The following is a 23,414-nucleotide window of genomic DNA, read 5'->3' as shown; positions in this document are numbered from 1 at the left end:
GTTATAATACAGTATAATAAGCACTGTGATACAGGAATGTACAAGGGCCCCACAGGAGAGCATCTATCCTACATTAGTGCGGAGGAGGAGGATAGTCAAGTCAGGGAGGGAATCAAGTCTGCTTTTGGGAACCAGGTGGTATTTAAGCTGAATTGGGGGGAAAAACGGTAATATTGTCAGATGAAGAAATAGAACAAAGGTATTTTTTAGAAAGAATAGGGTATGAGAATAAGAGCAGAGCATCTTGGGGGAAGTTGCAAGCTGGTCATCATAGCTGTGGACGGCACGTGTGGGGTTGGTGGGGGGGGCTGTGAGAGAGAAAGGTGTTTAAACCTTATCCTCAGTTGCGCGCCTGGGTGGCTCAGTCGGTTAAGCAGCCAACTTCGGCTCAGGTCAGGATCTCCCCGTTCACGACTTCGAGCCCCACATCAGACTCTGTGCTGACAACTCAGAGCCTGGAGCCTGCTTCGGATTCTGTGTCTCCCTCTCCCTCTGCCCTTCCCCCGCTCACGCTCTGTCTCTGCCTCAAAAATAAACATTAAAAAAACAAAACAAAACAGCAAAGAAACCTTACTTTAGAGCCAGAGGAAGCTGCTTATCATCAGACTTAAAATTTTGCAAAGTTGTTCTGGTGGTGGTTTGGAGTATAGATTTGCAACAAGAAGTCACTTGATTTTGTTATAGTTACCGAAGTTCAAAATGTTATGATACAGGTGGATTAGGAGGAAGAGGAACCAACAGAGCTTGGTGAACGTATGATGGGGGGAATGAAGGATGAGGACAGATCCAAGTCAAGGATAACCTGGTTTCTGGCTGGGACACCTAGGTGGCTGATAGTGCCATTGCCTAAGATGCCTGACCCATGGAAAGACTGGTTTGGAGTGACAGGGGAGGAGGTCAGATGGTGATTCTCTTTTGCTTGTACCGAGTTTGAGGAGCATATTAGCGAAGGTATCTAATTGGCAGCTGAGTTGATACCTCTGAGCCTCTGAGATCTCTGAGAGATCTCAGGTGATACCTCTGAGATCTAGGAAGGGGTGACCTCCCCTGACGAGAACCTACACAGTAAGAAGAGGGCAGGGTGAACTTGCACATGGTGGCCGGTGCTTGGGGGGAAAATAGAGGAGCTGCTAGAAAGGTAAGCAGAAAACTAGGACAGTATGACTTTGTGGAAGTCCGTGAAAGAGGGAGTTTCAAGAAGGTGAAAGTGGTTGCCACGTGTAAACCAACCAGTCAGAAAACTGTGTTTCAACTTTGGCGTCAGGAAGTCCATTTGTGAGTGAAGAATGCACTGTAAGAAATTTCTTTTCTCAGAAAACTTTTAATGACTCTGAGTCTCATGTGTGTGGAGTAAAAAGGAAAGGAAAATTTTAACTTCACTTGAAAAAGCATGAATCAACCATGGTTTCCTGTTCTTTTTTCTTTTAATGTTTATTTTTGAGAGAGAGAGGGACACACACACACACACACACACACACAGCGCGCGAGCAGGGATGGGCAGAGAGAGGGAGACACAGAATCCGAAGCAGGTTCCAGGATCTGAGCTGTCAGCGCAGAGCCTGACGCGAGGTTCGAACCCATGAACCGTGAGACCATGACCTGAGCTGAAGTCGGACACTTAACCGACTGAGCCACCCAGGTGGCCCCCTGCCTTTAATGTCTATTTATTTTCGTGTGAGAGAGAGACAGAGCATGAGCGGTGGAGGGGCAGAGAGAGGGAGACAGAATCTGAAGCAGGCTCCAAGCTCTGAGCTTTCAGCACAGAGCCCAACGTGGGACTCGAACTCACGAACCGTGAGATCATGACCTGAGTGAAGCCAGATGCTCAACCCACTAGCCACCCAGGCGCCTCGCTGTTCTATTTTAAAGCATATGTTTTGTTAATAAAAAGAAAAAAAGGACAGGTGAACATAGATTTTATGTAAACTAGAGAGTGTAGTATACTTTTATTTTTATTTTAGGATTGATTTTTATGTGAATCTTAGTGCACGCTCTAGTCTTTAAGGAGCCAAATGTAACTGGTTAACATACAAATTGTATTTCTTTAAGTTATCACCCTACTTTTCTAGTTTGCATCTAGTGAAATATGTGTAGAGAATGAGAAAAATGTAATGTAATTTTTAATAATTCCACACATGCACATGGCAAATTCTGCTAGAATTCATTTGTTATTCATATAAAGCCACATTTTTGAATACTAACTTTAGTATGTAGTTATGTATGTTTGTGTAGTCTTATGCGTTCTATTAAAAAAATTTTTTTTTTAAATGTTTTTATTTACTTTTGAAGGAGAGAGAGAGCATGAGCAGGGGAGGAGCAGAGAGAGAGGGAGACATAGAATTTGAAGCAGACTCCAGGCTCTGAACTGTCAGCACAGAGCCCGACCCAGGGCTGGAACTCACGGACTGTGAGATCATGACCTGAGCCGAAGTCGGACGTTAACTGACTGAGCCAGCCAGCCTCCCCTTATGTTTTTTATTTTTAAATTACTATTGGAACTTGTAAACTCCTATTATTTATTACATGCACAAATAGCTATTCATATGTGTTATTTTTCTTAAAGATTTCTCTAACAATATTTCTCTTCCCTTTTACTTTGGAACTTTATGTAAATGGATATTCAAATTTTTAAAATAACTTTTTAACATTTATTCATTTTTGAGAGACAGAACATGAGTGGGGGAGGGGCAGAGAGAGAGAGGGAGAGAAAGAATCCAAAGCAGGCTCCGGGCTCTGAGCTGTCAGCACAGAGCCTGATGCGGGGCCCGAACCCACGAACCGGGAGATCACGATCTGAGCCAAAGTCAGACGTTAAGTGACTGAGCCAGCCAGGCGGCCCACTATTCAAATTTTTAATACGGTGTTTTAATTAGATTTGTTTTCCTAATATTGTAGGCAGATGTTTCCATTAAGGAGATGTTCAATATTTTTAAAAAGTTTCTGTTTCCTTTTTTCCTTAAGAATTTATAAGACATTCTCGGCATCATGTATTCAAAAGAAGATTTGAAAAGAAAACAGTTCAGCAGTACCATGAAAAAGTAGCCTTTTCCAAAAATGGATGTATAGATTTTAGAACAATTTTTTTATTCACATATTTTAAACTTTACTAAGTTTAAACTTTAGTTTAAATAAGAATAAGTAAGAATAAGAATAAGTAGAAACTTTACTAAGAATAAGTAGAAAATGTCCTTCCCTCTTTTGCTGCTTTGTCTTCTCTCTCACAGCGCTGTTTCAAAATGGCAAGGGAGGAAGCTGTCAGTTCAGATCTTTCTTTCAGTTATTTCTTGACCATGTAGATCTTGATTCCCTGCCCTTATTTGACACACATATTCTCTCTCACGCTCACGTGCACACGTGGGAGTGCAAGCGAGTGCGCTCGCCGTTGTGTAATAAGCTAGGCTTTACCCTCTCCTCCCATAATTCCTGCCTGACAACTGTCTCAATGTGGTCATGAACAGAAAGTTTCTTCTGCATTGTATTTGTTAATAGCACTGAAAGAAAAAAAGTCCATTGTAGTTTCCACATAGCACATTTCTTACTGGCTTTAGGTCATTTTAGTTTCAGTGGTCCCTATGGAATGTTTAAGCAGATTTTCATATTAATATAAAATACTTCATTTTATTAAAATATAGTTAGCGTTATCTTAAATGTTCAGGTGTTAAGAATGTTTGTATTCTTCAACTAAGTACGTGTCTTTATGTAACTTGGGTGAGAGTTCATTCGCTTAAAGAAAGTTTTGTTTCCAGCACGGATTAAAGGCAGATAAGTAGTATATGTATATAATTTGTAGCTTGATGGAGTGGAATTGATAATGATGAAGTTTTACGTTTTTGTATGTTTAAATTTGATTTATTCTACTCTTTTAGTTTTTATGTTTTTGATATATTCAATATCAAAAATATTGAAATTTGAATTTCAATATTCAAATTATTATTTGAATTATTATTATTGAATTAATTATTATTATAATATATTATATATTTATAATATATAAAATATATAATATATATTTATATATAATATAATATAATAATTATTAATTATTGAATTAAATATTCAATCAAATTGAAATTTGAAATATTCAAACTCCTTTTCTACTTATGCTTTAGGTTCAACCTTAAAGTGCAATTGCAGATTCTAGCAAGCTTCATGCTCACGGGAGTTTCTGGAGGCGCAAAGTATGCTCAGAATGGACAACTTTTTGGTCGCTTTAAGCTTACTGAAACACTTTCTGAAGATACTTTGGCTGGACGGCTGGTGATGACCAAAGTCAATGCTGTTTATTTATTACCAGTCCCTAAAGAGAAGTTAGTACAGACCCAGGGAACCAAAGAGAAGGTTTATGAAGCTACTATTGAAGAGAAAACAAAAGAATATATATTTTTAAGGATATCCAGGGAATGCTGTGAAGAACTTAATCTTCGGCCTGATTATGACACACAGGTGTGTTTCAATGTGGGGCAACTTAATTGTGGTTTTCTTAGTGTCCTTGTTTTCATTCCTCTGCCGTAATGAGAAGTGCAGTTGACTTTGAAGCGTTATAGTGGCGGGTGGAGAATTGGACCTTAAAACCAATCGTCTTTATCTAAGTAACATCTACAATGTTCCAGTCTTATACAAGGGCAAACTTTCTGATTGGAGTTTTGTTTTATTTTATATGTTTTTTTAAGTTTATTTATTTTGAGAGAGAGAGGGAGAGAAAGAGAAAGAGAGAGAGAGAGAGAGAGAGAGAGAGAGAGAGAGAATCCCAAGCAAGCTTCACACTGTCATCGTGTAGCCCAACGTGGGACTTCAGCTTATGAACCGTGAGATCGTGGCCTGCGTGGAAATCAAGTGTTGGACGCTTAATCGACTGAGCCATCCAGGCGCCCTGAATTGTATTTTATGTATTTCTTTTTTTTTTTTAATGGATATTTTATTTTTAAGTAATCTCTACACCCAGTGTGGGGCTCGAACTCACAACCCCCGAGATCAAGAGTTACACGCTCTACCAACTAAGCCAGCCAGGCAACCCTGGAATTTTAAATCAGCAGAAGAACAAATTAAAGGAAGCTAAGCTACATCCAGGGACAGTTCTCACCTGAGGTGGTTCATATTCTCTTCTCTATATGGTTTTTTTGGTGAACGTGTGTTCACTCTGCCCTAGTTAACCAGAAAGCTAATCATTCACTCATTCATTTGTTCATTTATTTTTTTATGTAAGTAGGCTCCATGCCTAGTGTGGAACCCAACACGGGGCTTGAACTCAAGAGTTTGATATCAGGACCTGAGCTGAGGTGAAGAGTCCGATGCTTAACCGCCTGAGCCACCCGGGCGCCCCTCTTTTTTAAAATTTTCTTTCTTTCCTTTTCCTTTTTATTTATTTAATTTTTTTTTTTTTTTTTTTTTACATTTACTTTTTTATGAGAGACAGAGAGAGAGCGCAAGCAGGGGAGGGGCAGAGAGAGGAGGAGACCCAGAATCCGAAGCAGGCTCCAGGCTCTGAGTTGTCAGCATGGAGCCGAACGCGGCATGAACCATGAGATCACGACCTGAGCTGAGGTCGGATGCTCAACTGACTGAGCCACTCAAGCACCCCCTTTTTCTTTTAAAACATAAAATTTGATGAATGTTGTTTATTTGTAGTAAATTGATAGTGTCCTATGCTTGGTTTTTATCACTTGAAACCTGATATTTCACATATGTTCTACTGATTTTTTTTTTTAAACTTTTTTTTAATGTTTTATTTATTTTTGAGAGAGACAGAGAGAGTGAGAGCAGGGGAGAGGCAGAGGGAGACACAGAATCCAGAGCAGGCTCCAGGCTCTAGGCTCTGAGCTGTCAGTACGGAGCCTGATGCGGGGCTCAAACTCCCAAAGAGATCGTGACCTGAGCCAAAGTCGGACGCTTAACCGACTGAGCCACCCAGGCGCCCCTATGTTCTACTGATTTTATCAAATATGTTATTAATAGGAATATGGTGGAATCAGATAACCTTTATTTAGATATGAAGTAATTCACAAGCACTTCACTTTAGAGGTTAAAATGAGGTTAATAATGATATATACATCATTGGTACTACTAAATGAGATCATTTATGTAAAGTGCATAGTAAAGCAAATATTAGCCATAATAATTTATTAAAGTCTCATTACATTTAAAAGAATCTCTAAACTTGGCTTCCCTTTAAAGGTTATCTCCACAAAGTTTTCTAGCAAGCAAGGTGCAAGTATTGATGTTTGTGTTAATGGTTGTTTGTTTGTGTTAATGTGTTTTTGTTTTTTTTTTTAATTTTATTTTGTGTTTCAGGTTGAACTTCAGTTTCAATTAAATCGGTTACCCCTCTGTGAAATGCATTATGCGCTAGACAGGATCAAGGACAATGGGGTTTTGTTTCCAGACATCACTATGACTCCAACCATACCTTGGAGTCCCAACAGGTATAAAAAAGGAGATGCCTCCTTAAAGGAAGTTATGTTAATCTTATGTTGAACATCTGTATCAAATAATGTCAATATAGTTTTATAAGAGAATTTGCTATAATCTCTAGGCGCCGTGTTTTAGTTGAGAAAGGAGAGTAAAAGAGCCCTTAGAAGGAAACATTTGGGATTGGTCATGTAGTTTCTTCACTTTTTCTCAGTGTCTAAATGAGTTCTATCGTTTTTCTCAACAACCTTTATTTGACAGAATGCCAAGCAATTCAGGAATATTTTTGAGTAGAAGTTGAATGGGAAAATTAGGACTTTTTAAAAAGTGGTTCAAGCGTTAATTTGAAATGATTTTTTCATATAGGAGGCATTTTTATAATGTAAGAAAATGGAGAAAGTATCACAGAAGATAGTATTTCTGAAACTGCTCTCAGGTTAATGGTTGTATAAATATTTTCCTGCTTAAATTCACTTTGGTGCATCTTCACGAGTATCTTTTTATTTACTTATTTTGAGAGAGAGAGAGAGAGAGAGAGAGAGAGAGAGAGAGAGAGAGAGAGAGAGAAAGAACCAAAGGAGCAAGAGAGAGGTAGAGAGAGAATCTCAAGCAGGCTCTGCACCATTAGCGTGGAGCCCGATGCAGGACTCAAACTCATGAACCGTGAGATCATGACCTGCGCCAAAATCAAGAGTTGAATGCTTAACCAACTGAGCCACCTGGGTGCCCCTTTGTAAATATCTTTATAGCGATAGTTCTAATTTGTTTCCATACGAACAGTGACAGACGTATGACTGCATCTTTCTCTTCGTCCTTTTCCTTGGATTTTTTATCCTCCTGGCCCCTGCTGATGCCCTATTCATTCTACCTTTCTTTCCCTTTTCTTTCTTTTTTAATCTCAGTGGCTCTCCACAATAGAAGTGTATTTATTTGCTACTCATGTCAATCCAGTCATGGTTGGGCAGCCCGGTTCCATCACTGATGGAGGATCTGGTATCTTCAGTACATGGTTTCCAAGGTTTCACCCTGCATGTTGATATCCAGCTGACAGGCAGGGAAAGAATGAGCACAGGATCATGTGGGACATTTTTATGGGCCAGGCCTAGAAGTGGCATATATCTCTTCCCCTCACGTTCCATTTCTTTTGATTCTAAAAACAGAACAAAGCACACCATGCCTCACAACACACACACAAAATTATTTCTCCCTTGTTTTGCTTACCTTCACTATCCCTTTCCCATTCTTTTTTTTTACTGCCAGAATTCTCAAGCAGGAGTAGTTTATATGTTTCTGCTATTCTTATATACTTATCCTGTGATCTCTGGTTTTCCCTTCCTCACTCTCCTGAAAGTAATCAGTGATCCACTAATTGTAAAAATCCAGTCTTCTCAATTCCCATTTGATTCATCTTTTCTCTACCCTTCCCCCTCCATCCATTCCTACAGTCAGTGTATAATTTAGAGCTGGACTATGTCAGTAGCCTTCTAGTCGGTCTTCTGTCCTGCTGGCTGTGTTTCCGTTCTCTCTGGTCCAGCCCACACATTTCTTCCAGTTAGTTTGCTAAAGTAATCATTTCGTTTCACTGCTTACAAATCTCTGAAGGCATCTCCTTGATACGTTGATAGTTTGAGCAGCTGAACATCAACCCTTTATGTGGTTCCACTGGCAGGGTTTTCCAACAGTAGCTTCAGATTTCTTTTATTTTTTCTACTTGACACTTCCTTTCTCCCTCTAAACCCCCATGTTCTAGCTGGATTGAATCGCCTTGAAGTTTGTTTAATTGGCCCTATGCTTAATTTCTTACAAATTAAAAAAAAATTGTAAAAGTTACATAACACAAAACTTGCTCTCTAGACTTTTTTTTTTTTTTTTAACTTTTATTTTAGGGGGAGAGATAGAGGATAGAGATACATCGCACAAATGGGGTCGGGGGGCGGGGAGAGAGAGAGGGAGAGGGAGAGAGAGAGAATATGAATCTTCAGCAGGCTCCATGCTTAGCATGGAGCCTGATGCAGGGCTAGATCCCACAACCCTGAGATCATGACCTGAGTCGAGATCAAGAGTTAGACGTTTAACCGACTGAGCCACCCAGGCGACCCCCCCGCCCCCCATACCACTGTAATTTAAATAGTAACTAAACGGTAACTGAGGGTAGGAACATACTCAGAAGCCATTAGCCATTTAAAATCTTTTCTGGGATAAGGTGGAATATAGATAAATGAAGTTGAGAAATTATTCTTGAGCATGTGGTCTCTGAAGTAAATGTAACAATGCATCAGACCAGGGGGAAAAGGACATTGGATTAATTTGGTTCAGGGATTAAATATTTTTTATTCAGAATAAACTTGGACAGACTGTCTTCCTTTAAACTGTGAAAATCAGAGATAATTGGCATGTGTATTGTAAGTCCTCTTCCCTTTATTGAGCAGGTGGTGTAATAAAGACAACTTGTTGGACTCATTGGCCTTCTTCATTCATGACCAGAAACTGTAGAAGGGACTGACATTGATGGTTTCTCATCTGACATGAAGCATTTGTTTACACTAAAGCAGTTGATGAGTAGAATGGGCTATATAAATAAAATACAGAGGAATTGTATTTGAGAACTGTACCCATAAATCTGTCATTAATCCCTTAGATTTATACTTTTTTATTTAACCTACTGTTTGTCTTATTTATAAGGTCATTGAAGTCATCAAATATGAAGAACTGGAGGGTGTTTTTAAAATTTTTGTTTGTTTTTGAAAGTGTGTATTAGCCAAGTAACATCTCTCAGTAAACGTAGTAATAGAAGCTAACGTTAGTTGAGCACTTATTGCTCAGTTATTTCCCTAAACAGCTTGCATGTATTCTCATTTGATCCTAGAATGACCATCTGATGCACATGTCATTATTTCCCTGTATAGATAACGGAGCCATTGGGGTCAGGTATGAATGCAAGTAACAGCTTACTGAACTAACCGTGGCTTAAACAAGTAGAGATAGAGGCCCAGAGGTAGGTGGTCTAGGACTTGCAAGGACTCTGCAGTACCGTCAGGGACCCAGGTCTCACCTCCTCTGCACCATAGAGCATGTTGGTTTCCTTCTTGATGTCCATTACTTCTTGATTATAAGATGGCAGCTGCGGTTTTACTTACCACGAGCTCATTCCAGCCAGGTGAAGGAGGAAGGCAGAGGAGCAAGAAGGGCTTTCTTCTGTGAGGCTTTGTTTGTGTTTTATTGAGTACAGAAGCCCTTCTGAGGTACCTCTTCCTGTATCTCTCATTGGGCAGAATTGGATATGTAGCAGAGGAGGCTGAGGAATGGAGTGTCCTAGCTGTCTAGGCTCAGCAGTAGAGGAAGGCAGAGGGGATGCCATGGATGGTTTGGGGTAACTGTTGCACAGTTCTCTCTCTAGATTGGATCTGGGCTTAGTGATCACCAAACGTAATTTCCTCTTTACGGAAAATGGAACACTGCTATGTTCTGGCAGAATTACGAGTCACTAAGCTGTTTAACGATGAGAGATTCTTTGGAGTAAAAAGCTTGAGCTTTAGTGGACGGTTGCCAGGAAAACCAGTGCCACTGGTCAGAGTTCTTTTGTTTTTTACTTAAAACTTTTAAATTCCAGAAAAATAAGTAGTGATGTGTTTGTATAGTCAACGTTTATTTCCTAAGGTTTTACATTTCCTAGGAGACCTTCATTTGTTTGAGATTATCTGTCTGAATACAGCATCAGTTACGATTTTTTAAAACTGAAAGTGTTAAGAGTTTCCATGAATAACTAGGTTCTGATATAAGTAGAGTATAGCCTCTGAGAGAAGGAATTTTCCTCTAAACCATGGTCTCCTATTGCAGGATTATTTTGTAGGCACTTTGATTGTAAATTTTCTAAGAGTCTCTTTACATGCCTGTCCTATTTTGGTTCACATCCCTAACATTTTTACCATAGTTGTTGCAATATTTAGTATTTTAATGGTAGTTGTGAGAAAGAATGCTGTTGATTCTCTACTTGGTTTGATCCCTTTCAGCATCTGCTGTCCATTTAAATCTTCGAAACTTAGCCAAGTCGTAGAAGGGACGCTCATAAGATAGATCTCATTACAGCAGCCATTTGTGCTACCATGACAGGTGTTCTCTACCCTGCAAAGTAGGACATATATATATTATGTGGGAAAATATTAGAAAACAATTCATATTGTTTGGCATTTGATATCTTTTTTTAAAAAACTGCTATTTTCTGAATTCGGGACTTTGTGACATTTGAGTATCTCTCAACCAAGGACGTAGAAGTTTTTTCTTTGCCTCTTGTTTTAAACTTCACTAAAGAAATCTTTCTGTGAACTAGAATTTGAAATTCGGTTCGTCTCCCTTTTGCATTTTACTTGCTAATGTGAAGAAACTAATACTTCTTTATTACCAGAAAAGTTTTCGGATACCTTTATGTAACAGGGAAATTACATTTTTGAGCCATTGCCATTACTATTTATAGACATGGCAGCAGCTAGACTTGTGTGCTTTCTAAAGTTATCAGAATCTTTCTGCACTTGGAATAAGACAAAGTAATTAAAGTGAGTTTTGATCAACAGCCTGTGCCAACTCTGTTGGGTAGTTTTCTAAAAAGAAGTTATAAAATAAGCATTTGTTGTTACAGACACTGTTTCTTGAGTATTAAAAAAAAGTCGTTTTTTTAATGTTTATTTTTGAGAGAGCATGTGTGGGGGAGGGGCAGAGAGGGGGACGGACACACACACACACACACACACACACCCCCAAAGCAGTCTCCAGGCTCTGATCTGTCACCCCAGAGCCCGATGCGGGGCTCCCAACTCACGGACCGTGAGATCATGACCTGAGTTGGAGTTGGACACTTCGCTGACTGAGCCACCCAGGCGCCCCTGTTTCTTTAGTATTTTTAGTGGTTCCATAAAATTAAGCATCCTCTTGTGTTTTGTTTATTAAAAGATGCATGTGTTTAAAATAAATTTTTATTTCCTATAGACAGTGGGACGAGCAATTGGATCCTCGGCTGAATGCAAAACAGAAAGAGGCTGTTCTGGCCATCACAACTCCTCTTTCAATCCAGCTGCCTCCCGTCCTCATCATCGGACCCTATGGGACAGGCAAAACGTTCACTCTAGCTCAGGCCGTCAAGCACATACTCCAGCAGCAGGAGACGAGGTGAGATGGTGCTATGTGTGCTCCGATTTCATTAGGAGGGCACGACGTCTGTTCTTGTTGTGAATGCAAAGCTAAGACAATTTTTAATTCAGCTTGGAAAATTAAAAAAAAAAAAAAAGACCCACACCAAAACCCCAAAGGACTAAAATTTGAATTCTTTCAAAATATACTGTTTTTAAAAATTGGCAATGCAGAGAATGATAGCTTTTAAATAGCCATCAAAGCTCCAAGACTGCTAAGGAATTGTGATATGTGTTAGAGCCAGACGAGTTGGGCATGTAAAAAACATTTTGTGTGATAGATGTAAAAAATGATTTGGGGGAACCAGTTTCCTCGACAGCTTAAAGAGTTGTACAGTTTCCTAAAAACATCACTGAATGATATGTAGACAAGACTGAGTAGGCTGAGGGGAATGTGTAATGTTAAGATGGCCGCTGCTTTTGTTTGGTATTCTACTGCTTGAATAGCTTTGTGTTTTATCATTCTTTTTATTTGCACCGTTTATTTCAGCAGGATTCTCATTTGCACCCATTCTAATAGTGCTGCTGATCTCTACATAAAGGATTATTTACATCCATATGTAGAAGCAGGCAATCCCCAGGCAAGACCTCTCAGGTATTTTTTTAAGGCTTATTATGTATCTGTATCATACTTTGTTATTCTTAAGAAAAGGTGTCTGTAAAGATTTTAGTGACTTCGAGAATACAAAATCTTGAACTGTGTATTGGCATTTGGAGGTTATGCCTTTTGAAGAAGCCATTTAAAATTAAGGAAAAATTTAAAAATCTTCGACCATTCATTTCGTGAACATTAAGCAAAGAGAAAGACATCCTTTTTTAAGTTTTGTATGTAAAAATGTTGAGCAGATTTTGATGTGTACCTCTAAAAGCTACTATGGTGAAATAATATAAATATGATTTGTTTAAATCAAATTTAATTAAAATTCTAGCATAGTTTGCATGGCAGAGTAGTCATGCAGTGGTCATAAGATTTTGACTGTGATCATGCAGGTAATTTCATAGGAACTACCCATTAGAGACGCATGAAATACTGAAATGATCTCTGTAACAAAATGTAACTGACTGGTGTTTACAACTTTTTGCTATCGTGTAAGAGACAAAGTGTAGAAGAAACGTTTACGTTGATATAGAAAGGTCCTTTTGAGTGTATATGGATACAAAATGTACTTAAACACAGATTGTGGGGGAATAAAATCCTTTTCTTCAGAAAACAATAAAGAATCATTAAATGGTTGTTTATTACACCATTTGCTTTCATTGTTATATGAATTAATGTTTAGTTTTGCCATTTTACAAACTAATATGTCATGCCCTGTGTTGTTTGAATACAATTATTGTTTATCAGTTAATTTCTAACCACACTTTTGAATCATAATCCACTAACTTTTTATTTCTAGTTGAGTCCAGGCATGGAAAAATGAGATTATGCTATTTAATTCTTAATAAGCACAAGCAAAGCCATTTGAATGATTTTACAATTGCATAAAGAAGAACAAAAGAGAAAAATGTGGTGTGACCTGCTAACACAGGGTTTTATGCCATACTTTGTTTTAACTCTGGAAGATAAATTAGAGCAGAAATAATCCAGTAGAACCCGGTTGTATTTAATAAAACATCACCTATATATAATCACTGTAAATGAAAATGAAAATGTGGTATTTATCAGTGGATAAGTTCATCAGTACCTATTTTGTGTCAGATTCGAATCTTTTTTAGTCATAAGTGAAAACTCAGTAGTGAGTAGCAGTTTTGCTCTGAGTGTCCTTACTTTAATGGAGGTGTTTGTTTTGTTTGCTTTTATTGTTGGTGTGTGTGTCTGTTTATGTTTGTGTATGTATGTGTTATATGGGGATGGTGACAGCCTCAATTATCATGGTGTACTTGACTTAGAAACAGTGGAGGAAAGCCCCCTGGAATCTTGATTGACCTAGGATAGGTCATTTGATATTTGGGGCAGAAGAGCCCCACCATGGGACTAGCATTGTGTTTAGCTTTTCTCATGTAAAGTAATGTTTTGGAGGTTATAATCCACATAGTACATTGAAATCTGTAGAATAAGAAGTTCTATTTCAATAGGGTCTGTATAGTTGTAGTGGTCCACAAACAGAAACTCGCCTCTAGCAGAAAATCTCACCTCTCCACACATCTCAAGAGTGGTTCAGTCAAAAAGCTGGAAAAATATCTACATATAAACTTCAAATTATTTTATTTAGTAAATGGGATAAAATAAGAAAAGTCTTGACTTTCCTAATAGTTTCTTTTTGTGGCCCTACATTTTTGCCATAGTTTTTCTCTTTGGGAAAGGTGTTAACTTGTAAATGTAGTTCCTAGGAGGATAATGCATTGAATAATTACAATTTATTAGTGCCATCTGTTACTACATTAACTCAGATTAGTTTACAATTGCCCTGCTAGACCTCGAACACGAGAGGTTTGGGAGATGGGATAGAGGGCATTAGAATGGCTGAGCACTCTGGGGAGATTAGCTTTATCTGAATTGTCCCAGGATGCAGGGGAAAGAACACAAGAGGGCACCAAGTGTCTGTGTGTGACTTGGAAGATGTGCTGTCTCTATGATGTAAGAGTTTGTCTTCTGCACCGTGTAGTCCAGAGTGGGCCCTGGTAAATGCCATAAAGTGTGGAAATAGTCATAAGCATTAAATCGTTTAATTCAGTCAGTATGTTTAAATATAACAACACACTTTTATGGTTGAAATGTATAAAATTCAGTATTACGTGCCAGGAGTTGAGCTTAAGATATTTGGGGATGGAGGTTTTAGAAACCATTTTAGATTACATTTTGTTTTGGTTTTTATTTCTTACTTCATTAGAATTAGTAGACTTTAAGATGGAAGAGAGAGGAAAACACAGTTTCTGTATGTGGTTCTGCTGATCAGTATCTGGTTCTGGCAGATTCCTTAGTAGATCGAGGTCCTCTATGGACAGTGTATATTTATTGCTTTCTGGGCAAGTGGAAGGTATTTATTGTTCTATATAGATTTTCAAAGTAATAGATTTTGTTCTGGGATCAAGTCTTTCTGATTCTGTAGTGTCTTGAGTAATAACATTTTGCTGGGTTGTTTATTGCATATGAATTCAATACATGAATAAAATTTCAGTGAATTAAGATTATGTATTACCAGACAGTCTCCTGCTCCACATAATTCATGTGGGATCTCTGGATGGTTTGTTTCTAGAAGTCTGTAAATTACTTAATTGGTGTCGTATTGCATACTGTGAGCTTGAATATGTCACTTGTCACTGTTCTCCAGTTTTGAAAATGTTGGGTGTATTTTTTTTAAAGTTTGTTTAGTCATTTTGAGAGAGAGAGAGACAGAGGATGCAAGCAGGCAAGGGGCAGAGAGAGAGTTGAGAGAGAAAGAGAGAGAGAGAGAGAGAGAGAGAGAGAGAGAGAGAGAGAGAGAGAGACCCAAGCAGGTGTTGCACTGTCAGTGTGGAGCCCGACTCGGGCCTCGAACTCACAAACCGTGAGATCATGACCTAAGCTGAAACCAAGAGTCATATGCTTAACCAGCTGAGCCACCTGGGTGCCCCTGTTAGGTGTGTTTTAGATAATCCTATAGACAGTGTCCACCTTAACTGTTGTGCAAAATGAAAGTACCAAGAAAATGTTTAAATCGTTTTGAAGTCAGCACTAGAATATTGTACTTTTAAGGAAATACAGGCCTAATGATCAAACTTTGTCTTTTTGTTAGCTTCAACATGAGGTGGCTTTCCAAGGTAACTGCAAAAAAAGTCAGTAGTGAGACTTAGAACTTCAATTTTTATTTTTTCTTTGAGGGAGAAGTGGTACTTGGCATGAGTTTTGATGAATAATTTGAAAAACCATTTTTCCAATTTTACCATGGAAAGTATGGAAAATCTAGAAAATAAGGAAGAAAATAAAAATTATCTATAATCTCACCACACAGAGATAAATACTAATAACATTTTGGAGTTTAGTTTCTAGTAATTTATGTGTTCAAACACGTATTTTAGTTAATGGAATCAGAATTTGTAAATGATTTTTTATATATTTGTAAAATGAGATTTTTCATATATTTAAAAGTAAATTCTGCTTTGTTGATCTGATTAAACATTTTTTATTAAAACCTAAAATATGTTGTTGAACATTTTTGCATATTTTAGAAGTGATATTGGTTACTCTTACCAAGTTTATAGTCCTTCCTATCCAAGTAATGTGTTGTTGTTGTTTTAAGTTTATTTATTTATTTTGAGAGGGAGAACGCATGTGCGTTGGGGAGGGGCAGAGAGAGAGAGAGAGGGAGAGAGAGAGAGAAAATCTCTAGCAAGTTCTGCACTGTCAGTGCAGAGCCTGATGTGAGGCACGAACCCATGAACTGTGAGATGATGACCTGAGCTAAATAAAACCAAGAGTTGGATGCTTAACTGACGGAACTACCCACGTGCCCCCAGAGTAATGTTTTTAAAATACATTTCTTTTTTTTATTTATAGAAATATTTATATATTTCATTTATATATATATATATATATATATATATATATATATATATATAATGAATATATATATATATATATATATCATTTATAGCACATGAGCAGGGGAGGGGGGCAGTGGGAGAGAGAGGATCTTAAGCAGGCTCCATGCTCAGCGTGGAGCTCAGTGTGGGGCTGGAGCCCATGACCCTGGGATCATGACCTGATCCAGAATCAAGTCAGATGCACAACTGACTGAGCTACTCAGGTGTCCCAAAATATATTTCTTTACTTTTCTCTTATAATTTATACTTAGGATATTTATTAAATACCTTTTTTTTGTGGGAGGGGGGCTTTGCTTTGCTTAAAACCAATAACCAGTTCTAAGTGTTTCATGAAGAACACCTTTTAGAAGATCCTGAGATTAGGATTTGTGCATATTACATTTGAGCTGCCTTTGAAATATCCTAAAGGAGACAAGTGTTAAATAAAAAGTTGGGTAGCATCCTGGAGCTCAAAGATGAGGTCGTGGCTGGAGAGAGAAAAATGTGAGTTATTAGAGTATTTATTGGTGGTGATCAAAACCATTGGCCTGAGATCGTCAGGGGGAGAACAGAGGCCAAGAAGAGGAGTATGTGAAGACTAAGCTTGGAGGAGCCCTAACCCGGAGAGGAAGAAGGAAGGCAAGGAAAGGTTGAGTCGTGGAAGCTGAGGGAAGAGAGTGTTGCGGGGAGGGAACGAGCACAGAGCTGGCTGCTGCTAACACATCAAGTACCTTGATGGGCCTGGAGAGTGTCCGGAAGATTTAGTGACATGGACGTTTATGTCCCGTGATCAGACCGCACACTCTCCTGAGTTCTTTCCTACTTCTTTGACTGCTTCTTGCCAGTTTCCTTTGCCGTATCCCTCTCCTTTTGCCATCAGTAATTCTCCCAACTAGCTTCTTTTTTAGCTACATTTCCTCTCCAACTGATCTCATGTAGTCCCCTGGTTGAAATAGTATCCCAATTGTATAGGTCTTGTCCCGGATATTCTTCCGAACTTCAGACTTCTATATCCCCCTGCTTATTGGACATCCCCCGTGGATGTCTGCTACTGAATTTGTCCAAAACCAAATTCTCAGTTCCCACTTCAAATCTGTTCCTCAACTTTCACCATCTTTGTAAAACACCACTGTCATTCATCCAGTTTCAAAGGCACAGAATCATACTGTCTTTTAAATTGCACATCTGGTTCACCAGTCAAGTCCTGTCAGCATTACCTTCAAAGTGTATAGTGAATCCAGCCATTTTCACATCTTCACTGTTATCATCTTGGGCCAGGCTGCCCTCTTTTCTCTTCCGGACCCTTGCAACAACCTCCTAACTGGTCTCCCTGATTCTCTCCCCTGCCCGTGCCTCTGCCCCGGTCAGTGGTGTATTGCAGCCCGCTTGTAGTGGCTTGTGAGAGCCAGTCATGTACGTGCCTTCCCAAGTTCATGTTCAGTGACATCATGTTGCTAGCTTGAAATTGGCCATGGTAGTAGATTTTATACCACAAAAGTCAGCAAACACTACACGTCAGCTCCACCCCCACCCTCCAAGCTGGCTGTTCAGCGTTTATGAGCACCCCGCTGTCTGGCCTACAAACTACCTCCCCAAACAACATACTCCGTATAGAGCGATAGAATGGTCCTTTAACAACATAAGTCAGATTATGTGACTGCCCTGTCAGAACTCTCTGATAGCTTTCCATTAAAATCACAGTAAATCAAAGCTTTTATGAAAGCTTGCAAATCATGTGATTTGCCTCTGTGCTTCCGGCATGGTAGACACCAATAGATCTTTGTTGTATGTGAGTCGGTTAGAGATGGGTGGTGGGAGGTGGGTGGATGGATGGATGGATGGATGGATGGATGGATGGATGAGTCGTTTCTGTACCATTTAAATAGTCTGTTGCATGAGGCCTATTATTTTTCTTTTGCAATTAATGGAAGAGCTACTCTTTTCTTTTTTTTAATGTTTTATTATTTTGAGAGAGGGAGCAGGGGGAGGGGCAGAGAGAGAGGGAGAGAGGATCCCAAGCAGGCTTCATGCTGTCAGCACAGAGCCCGACGTAGGGCTTAAACTCACAAACTGAGACATGACCTGAGCTGAGCCACCCAGGTGCCCCGAGATAATCTTTCTTAAGATTTTCCGGTTGTCCATAATTTAAATTTATTTTTAAATGTCCTTTAGAACTTTAGATAGAGGTCTGTTTACATATAGGTGTAAGAATATATTCTGATGGGAAACGCAGATAACTGTAGGTGCACAGCTCACTGTTTTTTGTTAGCATAGATAATTGCAATATGAGTTAAGTATATTTTTATAAGAATATTCTAGAAAAAAAGTAACTCCCAAGGGGGAATGTTTCGAATTTTAAAAACTATAGTGCTTATGAGACTGTGTATCATTGTGCTGTAAGGTTAATCTGAACACTTAAAAATAAATACTTATTTTGTGATCGTGCATATGCTTTCTTCTTGAATCCTTTTTTGGTAGGGCAAAGTCACAGTTGTATGTTAAATTTTAATTCAGTAGAGTGTTAATGGTTATCGGATTTATTTGTGAATTTCCAGATACCATAGTCTTCACATAATAATGTCATTTTTTTTTATAATGCTGGTAAGATGTTAATAAATATAAATAGGAAATACTGTCTTCTTTTATAGGGTATATTTCAGAAATCGCTGGGTAAAGACTGTCCACCCAGTTGTGCATCAGTACTGTTTGATCTCAAGCGCACATTCCACCTTTCAGATGCCACAGAAAGAAGATATTCTTAAACACCGAGTGGTGGTTGTTACATTGAATACTTCCCAGTACCTCTGTCAGTTGGACCTTGAACCTGGTATGCTGACTCAAGACACAGATAGGGTGTCCCTGAATGCTTGGGGCCTCTGCATTCAGTTTAGACCAGGGGTTGGCAGACAATAGCCTGTGGGCCAAACCTGGCCTGTTGTCTGTTTTTGTAAATAAAGTTTTATTGGATGGAACACAGCCACGCCTGTTTAACTGTGTATTACCTATGGGTGCCTTTGTGCCACAGCAGCTGAATTGAGTAGATGAAACAGATTGTATGGCCAACAAAACCTAAAATATATACTGTTTGGCCCTTTTACAAAGGAAAAAAAAAAAGTCAACCCCTAGTTTAGACTTTTGAGTGACTACTGTTTTATTTGTTCTCTGATCAGATGGCATTTACTTACTACCAGTCATGTGAAAAATTCAAATTTGGATAGTAGTGCTTTTTACAATTTTCTCAAGTTTTTGTTGTAAAATACTTTCATAGTGTAGAGACAGCAATCATGATAGATTTTTTTTTTAGACATACGATTAAGATTATATTGAAGTACAGGAATCTGTAAAGTCAAGCTCATATTATATGAAGTACAGATACAAGGTGACAAGTAATTCTGATACATAATGGCAGAACTTAACCATCAAAAAGTGGTACCACTTTAAGGTATTTGCTTTGGAAGGATATTCATTTATTACTGCCATATTATCATGGTCGACATTGCTCAACACTTTTTTGCTCTCTCCTTTTGGAATTGCTTTCAGAGCCAGTGACAGATTCTTATGAACCTTCAAGTCCCTGGAAAGTAGATACTGTTCTCTTCACCTTGAATTCCTGGCATCTGGCCCAGGGTATAGACACCTGGAGGCCCTTGATAAACCTCTGTTTATCTAAAGTGAATGAATGGTGGCCAGACTTTTTTTCTTTTTTTTTTTTTTGAGGGTAGATTTAATTTCATAAGAGCTTCAAAATCTTTCTGAGACATGTTTGGTAAATAAGGTAGGTGATCGAACTGAGCAACACCATTAGGGGTAAAAAAAAAAAAAAAAAGAGAGAGAGAGACGTGCCTCTCATGTAATGAGACTTATTTTCTTGTGCACGCAGCTCATAGCTGGCTGGTGAGGGCAGTTACAAAAGCAGAGTTTCAAAAATGTTTTGAAAAGTGACTGCATCATTGGAATGAGTTCTATTTCCTCCCAACTGACTTCTTTGAATGGAACAACACTTATTTGAAATGTAAATTTTGGTATGTTTATTTAACAATCAGTCTCATTACTTTATGGTTCTACTCTGCCTGTGTGCCCTTAGATGAAATGCCCAAACCTCCGAGGCAGTAGAGTTTTGTGAGAAAGTTAGGAATGGCTTTGAAGAGCAAGAATGTAGAAGAACACTTACAAGTCGCCTGTGTGCTTTGTTCTGGGTGTTTATACCTGATTTCATTTCATTCAGCCCTGTGGAGGGAGGGTTCTTCTATAGATAAGGCTCTGGCTCCATTAATTTTGATTAATTCAAGTTACCTTTACTAGCTTTTAGCAATAGCTATAACAGTTTCATGATTTATCCCGTTGCTGATTCAAGCCTACCTCTGTTTAATTAAAACGTTATCTAATGAAAACAGTAGTTTTCAAGTAATTAGTTTTGTAGGACAAAAAGCACAGAGTCTCCTTAACAGGGGTCTATATCATGTTTAGGCCACTGTCAGGAAATAGACAACAGTGATTGATACATACACTATCAACCATAGCCATTTGTATGAGTGGATGATATGGGGGGCTATTACTACCGGTCAGTACGATTTAGAAAGTTCCCAACCTCAAGGCAAGTTGCGTTAGAAAGTTGCATAAAAAGATAGTTTGGAACTTGCTGGTGTACATAGAAATAGAGGGTAGGTTCTTGGACCCTCCTCACAGGCAGCTAGCTAATTAACCCAGCAAGGTTTATAGCTTGTCATTTTGTTGAGAAACCATTTTGTTTCTTTGCTATGCTAATAAAAAGAAGACCCCCTTCTTCCTGCCTCGGTGTGTTGACAGTAGGGCAGAACATTTTCCTTCTCCACGTTGAGACCGTGAGGAGATTTTTGCCTCTTTCCGTCCTTAGGGGCAACAGGACTTTCTCTTCCTTTCTGTACCGGAATCCTGTGCCCCAGTGTGAGTGGCGGTGGCAGTCAAGATGTGGGATGTCTCCTACTGTGGGGTTTGCATCTGGGGGACATTAGATGACATATGTTTTTGACATTCACCTTTCACTTTTTGCACACTAGTGATTCCCCCTCCCCAGCCAGGGTAGGCTCTTAAGACTAAACAATTTTATCAGTCTGTCTAGCCACATATATAAACACATGAAACAAACCCTAAATAATCAAATTAGTGAATCTGCTAATCAGTTACCCCCTCCCCTTTGTTTCAGTAAAGGTTAGATTATAACTTTCTCCCTTATATTAGATTTTAGGTATGATTTCTTTATTTTAATGTTTAATATGCATGGTAAAGCTAGAATTACTTATAAACTACCATTATTTTAGTTTCGATGTTTCACCACATAAATAGTGAGAAGACTATCAGTGTTTAGTTGCTGGTCCTTCTTTTTGGTGAAAAGCTGCTATCTTGTACTTCAAACATCTTTTTTATATATACTCCATCAACTGTTAATCTTGGGGCCCTTAGCATCAAATACCATTTCATATCTATTATTGGTTAAAATGGTTATTTCCTGTCCTCTCTGTTCTTTAAATAATGATTTAAATCGACGATTTTCTAAATTCAGGATTGGCTTAAAAGTACCCCTAACTTTGAAATCAGCACACTGAAGTCTTTCCTTAGCAGAAAAGAACAGAACTCCTGCTACCTTTATTGCTGTTTTAAATCTGCCTTCCTGTGTTTATACTGTACTTTGTAGGGTTTTTTACACACATTCTGTTAGATGAAGCTGCCCAGGCCATGGAGTGCGAAACCATTATGCCTCTAGCGTTAGCAGCTAAAAATACGCGGATTGTCTTGGCTGGTGACCACATGCAGGTGCGTGCCCTCTGCGTCATCGTCGTGAAGGGACTTCTAATTACAATTTCCTGTTTAATGTTCTGTTTTCTAAAACATCCCTTGAAATTGTGCCATCCATTACAGTTTAAGTACTTCATCCCACTGTTTTGGATCTAGAGTGGAATGGAGGAGTCTATCAGTGTTTATAATTTTCATGTTTTGGGGCGCCTGGGTGGCGCAGTCGGTTAAGCGTCCGACTTCGGCCAGGTCACGATCTCGCGGTCCGAGAGTTCGAGCCCCGCGTCGGGCTCTGGGCTGATGGCTCGGAGCCTGGAGCCTGTTTCCGATTCTGTGTCTCCCTCTCTCTCTGCCCCTCCCCCGTTCATGCTCTGTCTCTCTCTGTCCCAAAAATAAATAAAAAAAAAAGTTGAAAAAAAAAAAAATTAAAATTTTCATGTTTTGAATTTAAAGTTCAGATTTCTATAGGGTGAATAGAATAGAATAGAATAGAATAGAATTCTTTTCTTTATAAAATAAATTTTAATGATTCTTCCTACAGTTCCCCAGTTTTTGTCCCTAACATTTGTTTTCATGAAGGGTTGATTTTTTTTTTTTTCCCGCCATCATAGGGAACAAAGTACACCTAATTCAAAATGATAGTCCCAATCTCAAAGAATGTGACTAATTTTCAATACCTATATATGAAAGAGAAGTACACTTTTTCTATTAATACCTTTTTTACAAAGTTGCAGTTTGAAGTTCTTTCTCTTCTGCCGCAGTTGAAATTGAACCAATATAGTGGTGTAGCCATGAAGACATCCAGGAAAGAGTTGAATGTGGAGGAAGAAATTGTTTTGTTTCTTTAGCAAAAGTAGTTTAATTTTGTTCTTTAGCGATCAAAGGGATGATCAAAAGTGACTAACCTTATACTTTATGAGATAAAAAAATGTTATTTCACTAATTATTAAAAATCTTTTAGTCAGAGGCTGTGTATCCTTCCAGCTCACCATTTAAAATTTTTTTTTTTAACGTTTATTTATTTTTGAGACAGAGAGAGACAGTGCATGAACGGGGGGGGAGGGTCAGAGAGAGAGGGAGACACAGAATCTGAAACAGGCTCCAGGCTCCGAGCTGTCAGCACAGAGCCTGACGCGGGGCTCGAACTCACGGACCGTGAGATCGTGACCTGGCTGAAGTCGAACGCTTAACCGACTGCGCCACCCAGGCGCCCCATCACCATTTTAAATAGCTGATCAATTTTAGTGAAATAACTCATTGACTCCCTCCAGTGATGCAATGGGTTGTATCCCTGAAGTTCCAGAAGTAGTAGCTGTTTATTATTATGTTGGAGGAGCCCTTTGTTGACTATAGGCTACTGTTGACAGAATGAAGTGAAAAGTTAGAAATTTTAGCCAAGTCCTGTACAGTAGTAAAATTGTTTAGAGAAAATATTTTTGATTCTGCTTATTCCAGCATTGAGATTTAGTACATCAGAAGTTTCAGCATAATGGACTTTTTATAAGTAGGTTATACAAATACTACTTGTGTATTTAGTTAAATTTTCTCTGTATGTTT

The 23,414-nt window shown here is 38.6% G+C and overlaps 1 protein-coding gene across 8 annotated transcripts in view; it reads left to right on the top strand.

Moving 5' to 3' along the window:
• Positions 1-23,414, top strand: part of HELZ (helicase with zinc finger) — a 166,330-nt gene that overhangs the window by 70,007 nt on the left and 72,909 nt on the right. For 7 of the 8 annotated variants that reach the window (XM_058702962.1, XM_058702964.1, XM_058702966.1 and 4 more), the window contains 6 exons: positions 4,110-4,443; positions 6,289-6,419; positions 11,386-11,565; positions 12,076-12,180; positions 18,737-18,915; positions 21,760-21,878. In XM_058702962.1, the coding sequence (XP_058558945.1) occupies positions 4,110-4,443; positions 6,289-6,419; positions 11,386-11,565; positions 12,076-12,180; positions 18,737-18,915; positions 21,760-21,878 (1,048 nt within the window). The remainder of the gene's footprint in view (positions 1-4,109; positions 4,444-6,288; positions 6,420-11,385; positions 11,566-12,075; positions 12,181-18,736; positions 18,916-21,759; positions 21,879-23,414) is intronic. The other variant, XM_058702967.1, reaches the window with a different exon arrangement.

Source organism: Neofelis nebulosa, chromosome 16 (assembly GCF_028018385.1).
Source record: "Neofelis nebulosa isolate mNeoNeb1 chromosome 16, mNeoNeb1.pri, whole genome shotgun sequence".
NCBI lineage: Eukaryota > Metazoa > Chordata > Mammalia > Carnivora > Felidae > Neofelis > Neofelis nebulosa.
Note: the sequence above shows the minus strand (reverse complement) of the source record. Positions and strands in the feature narration are given on the sequence as shown.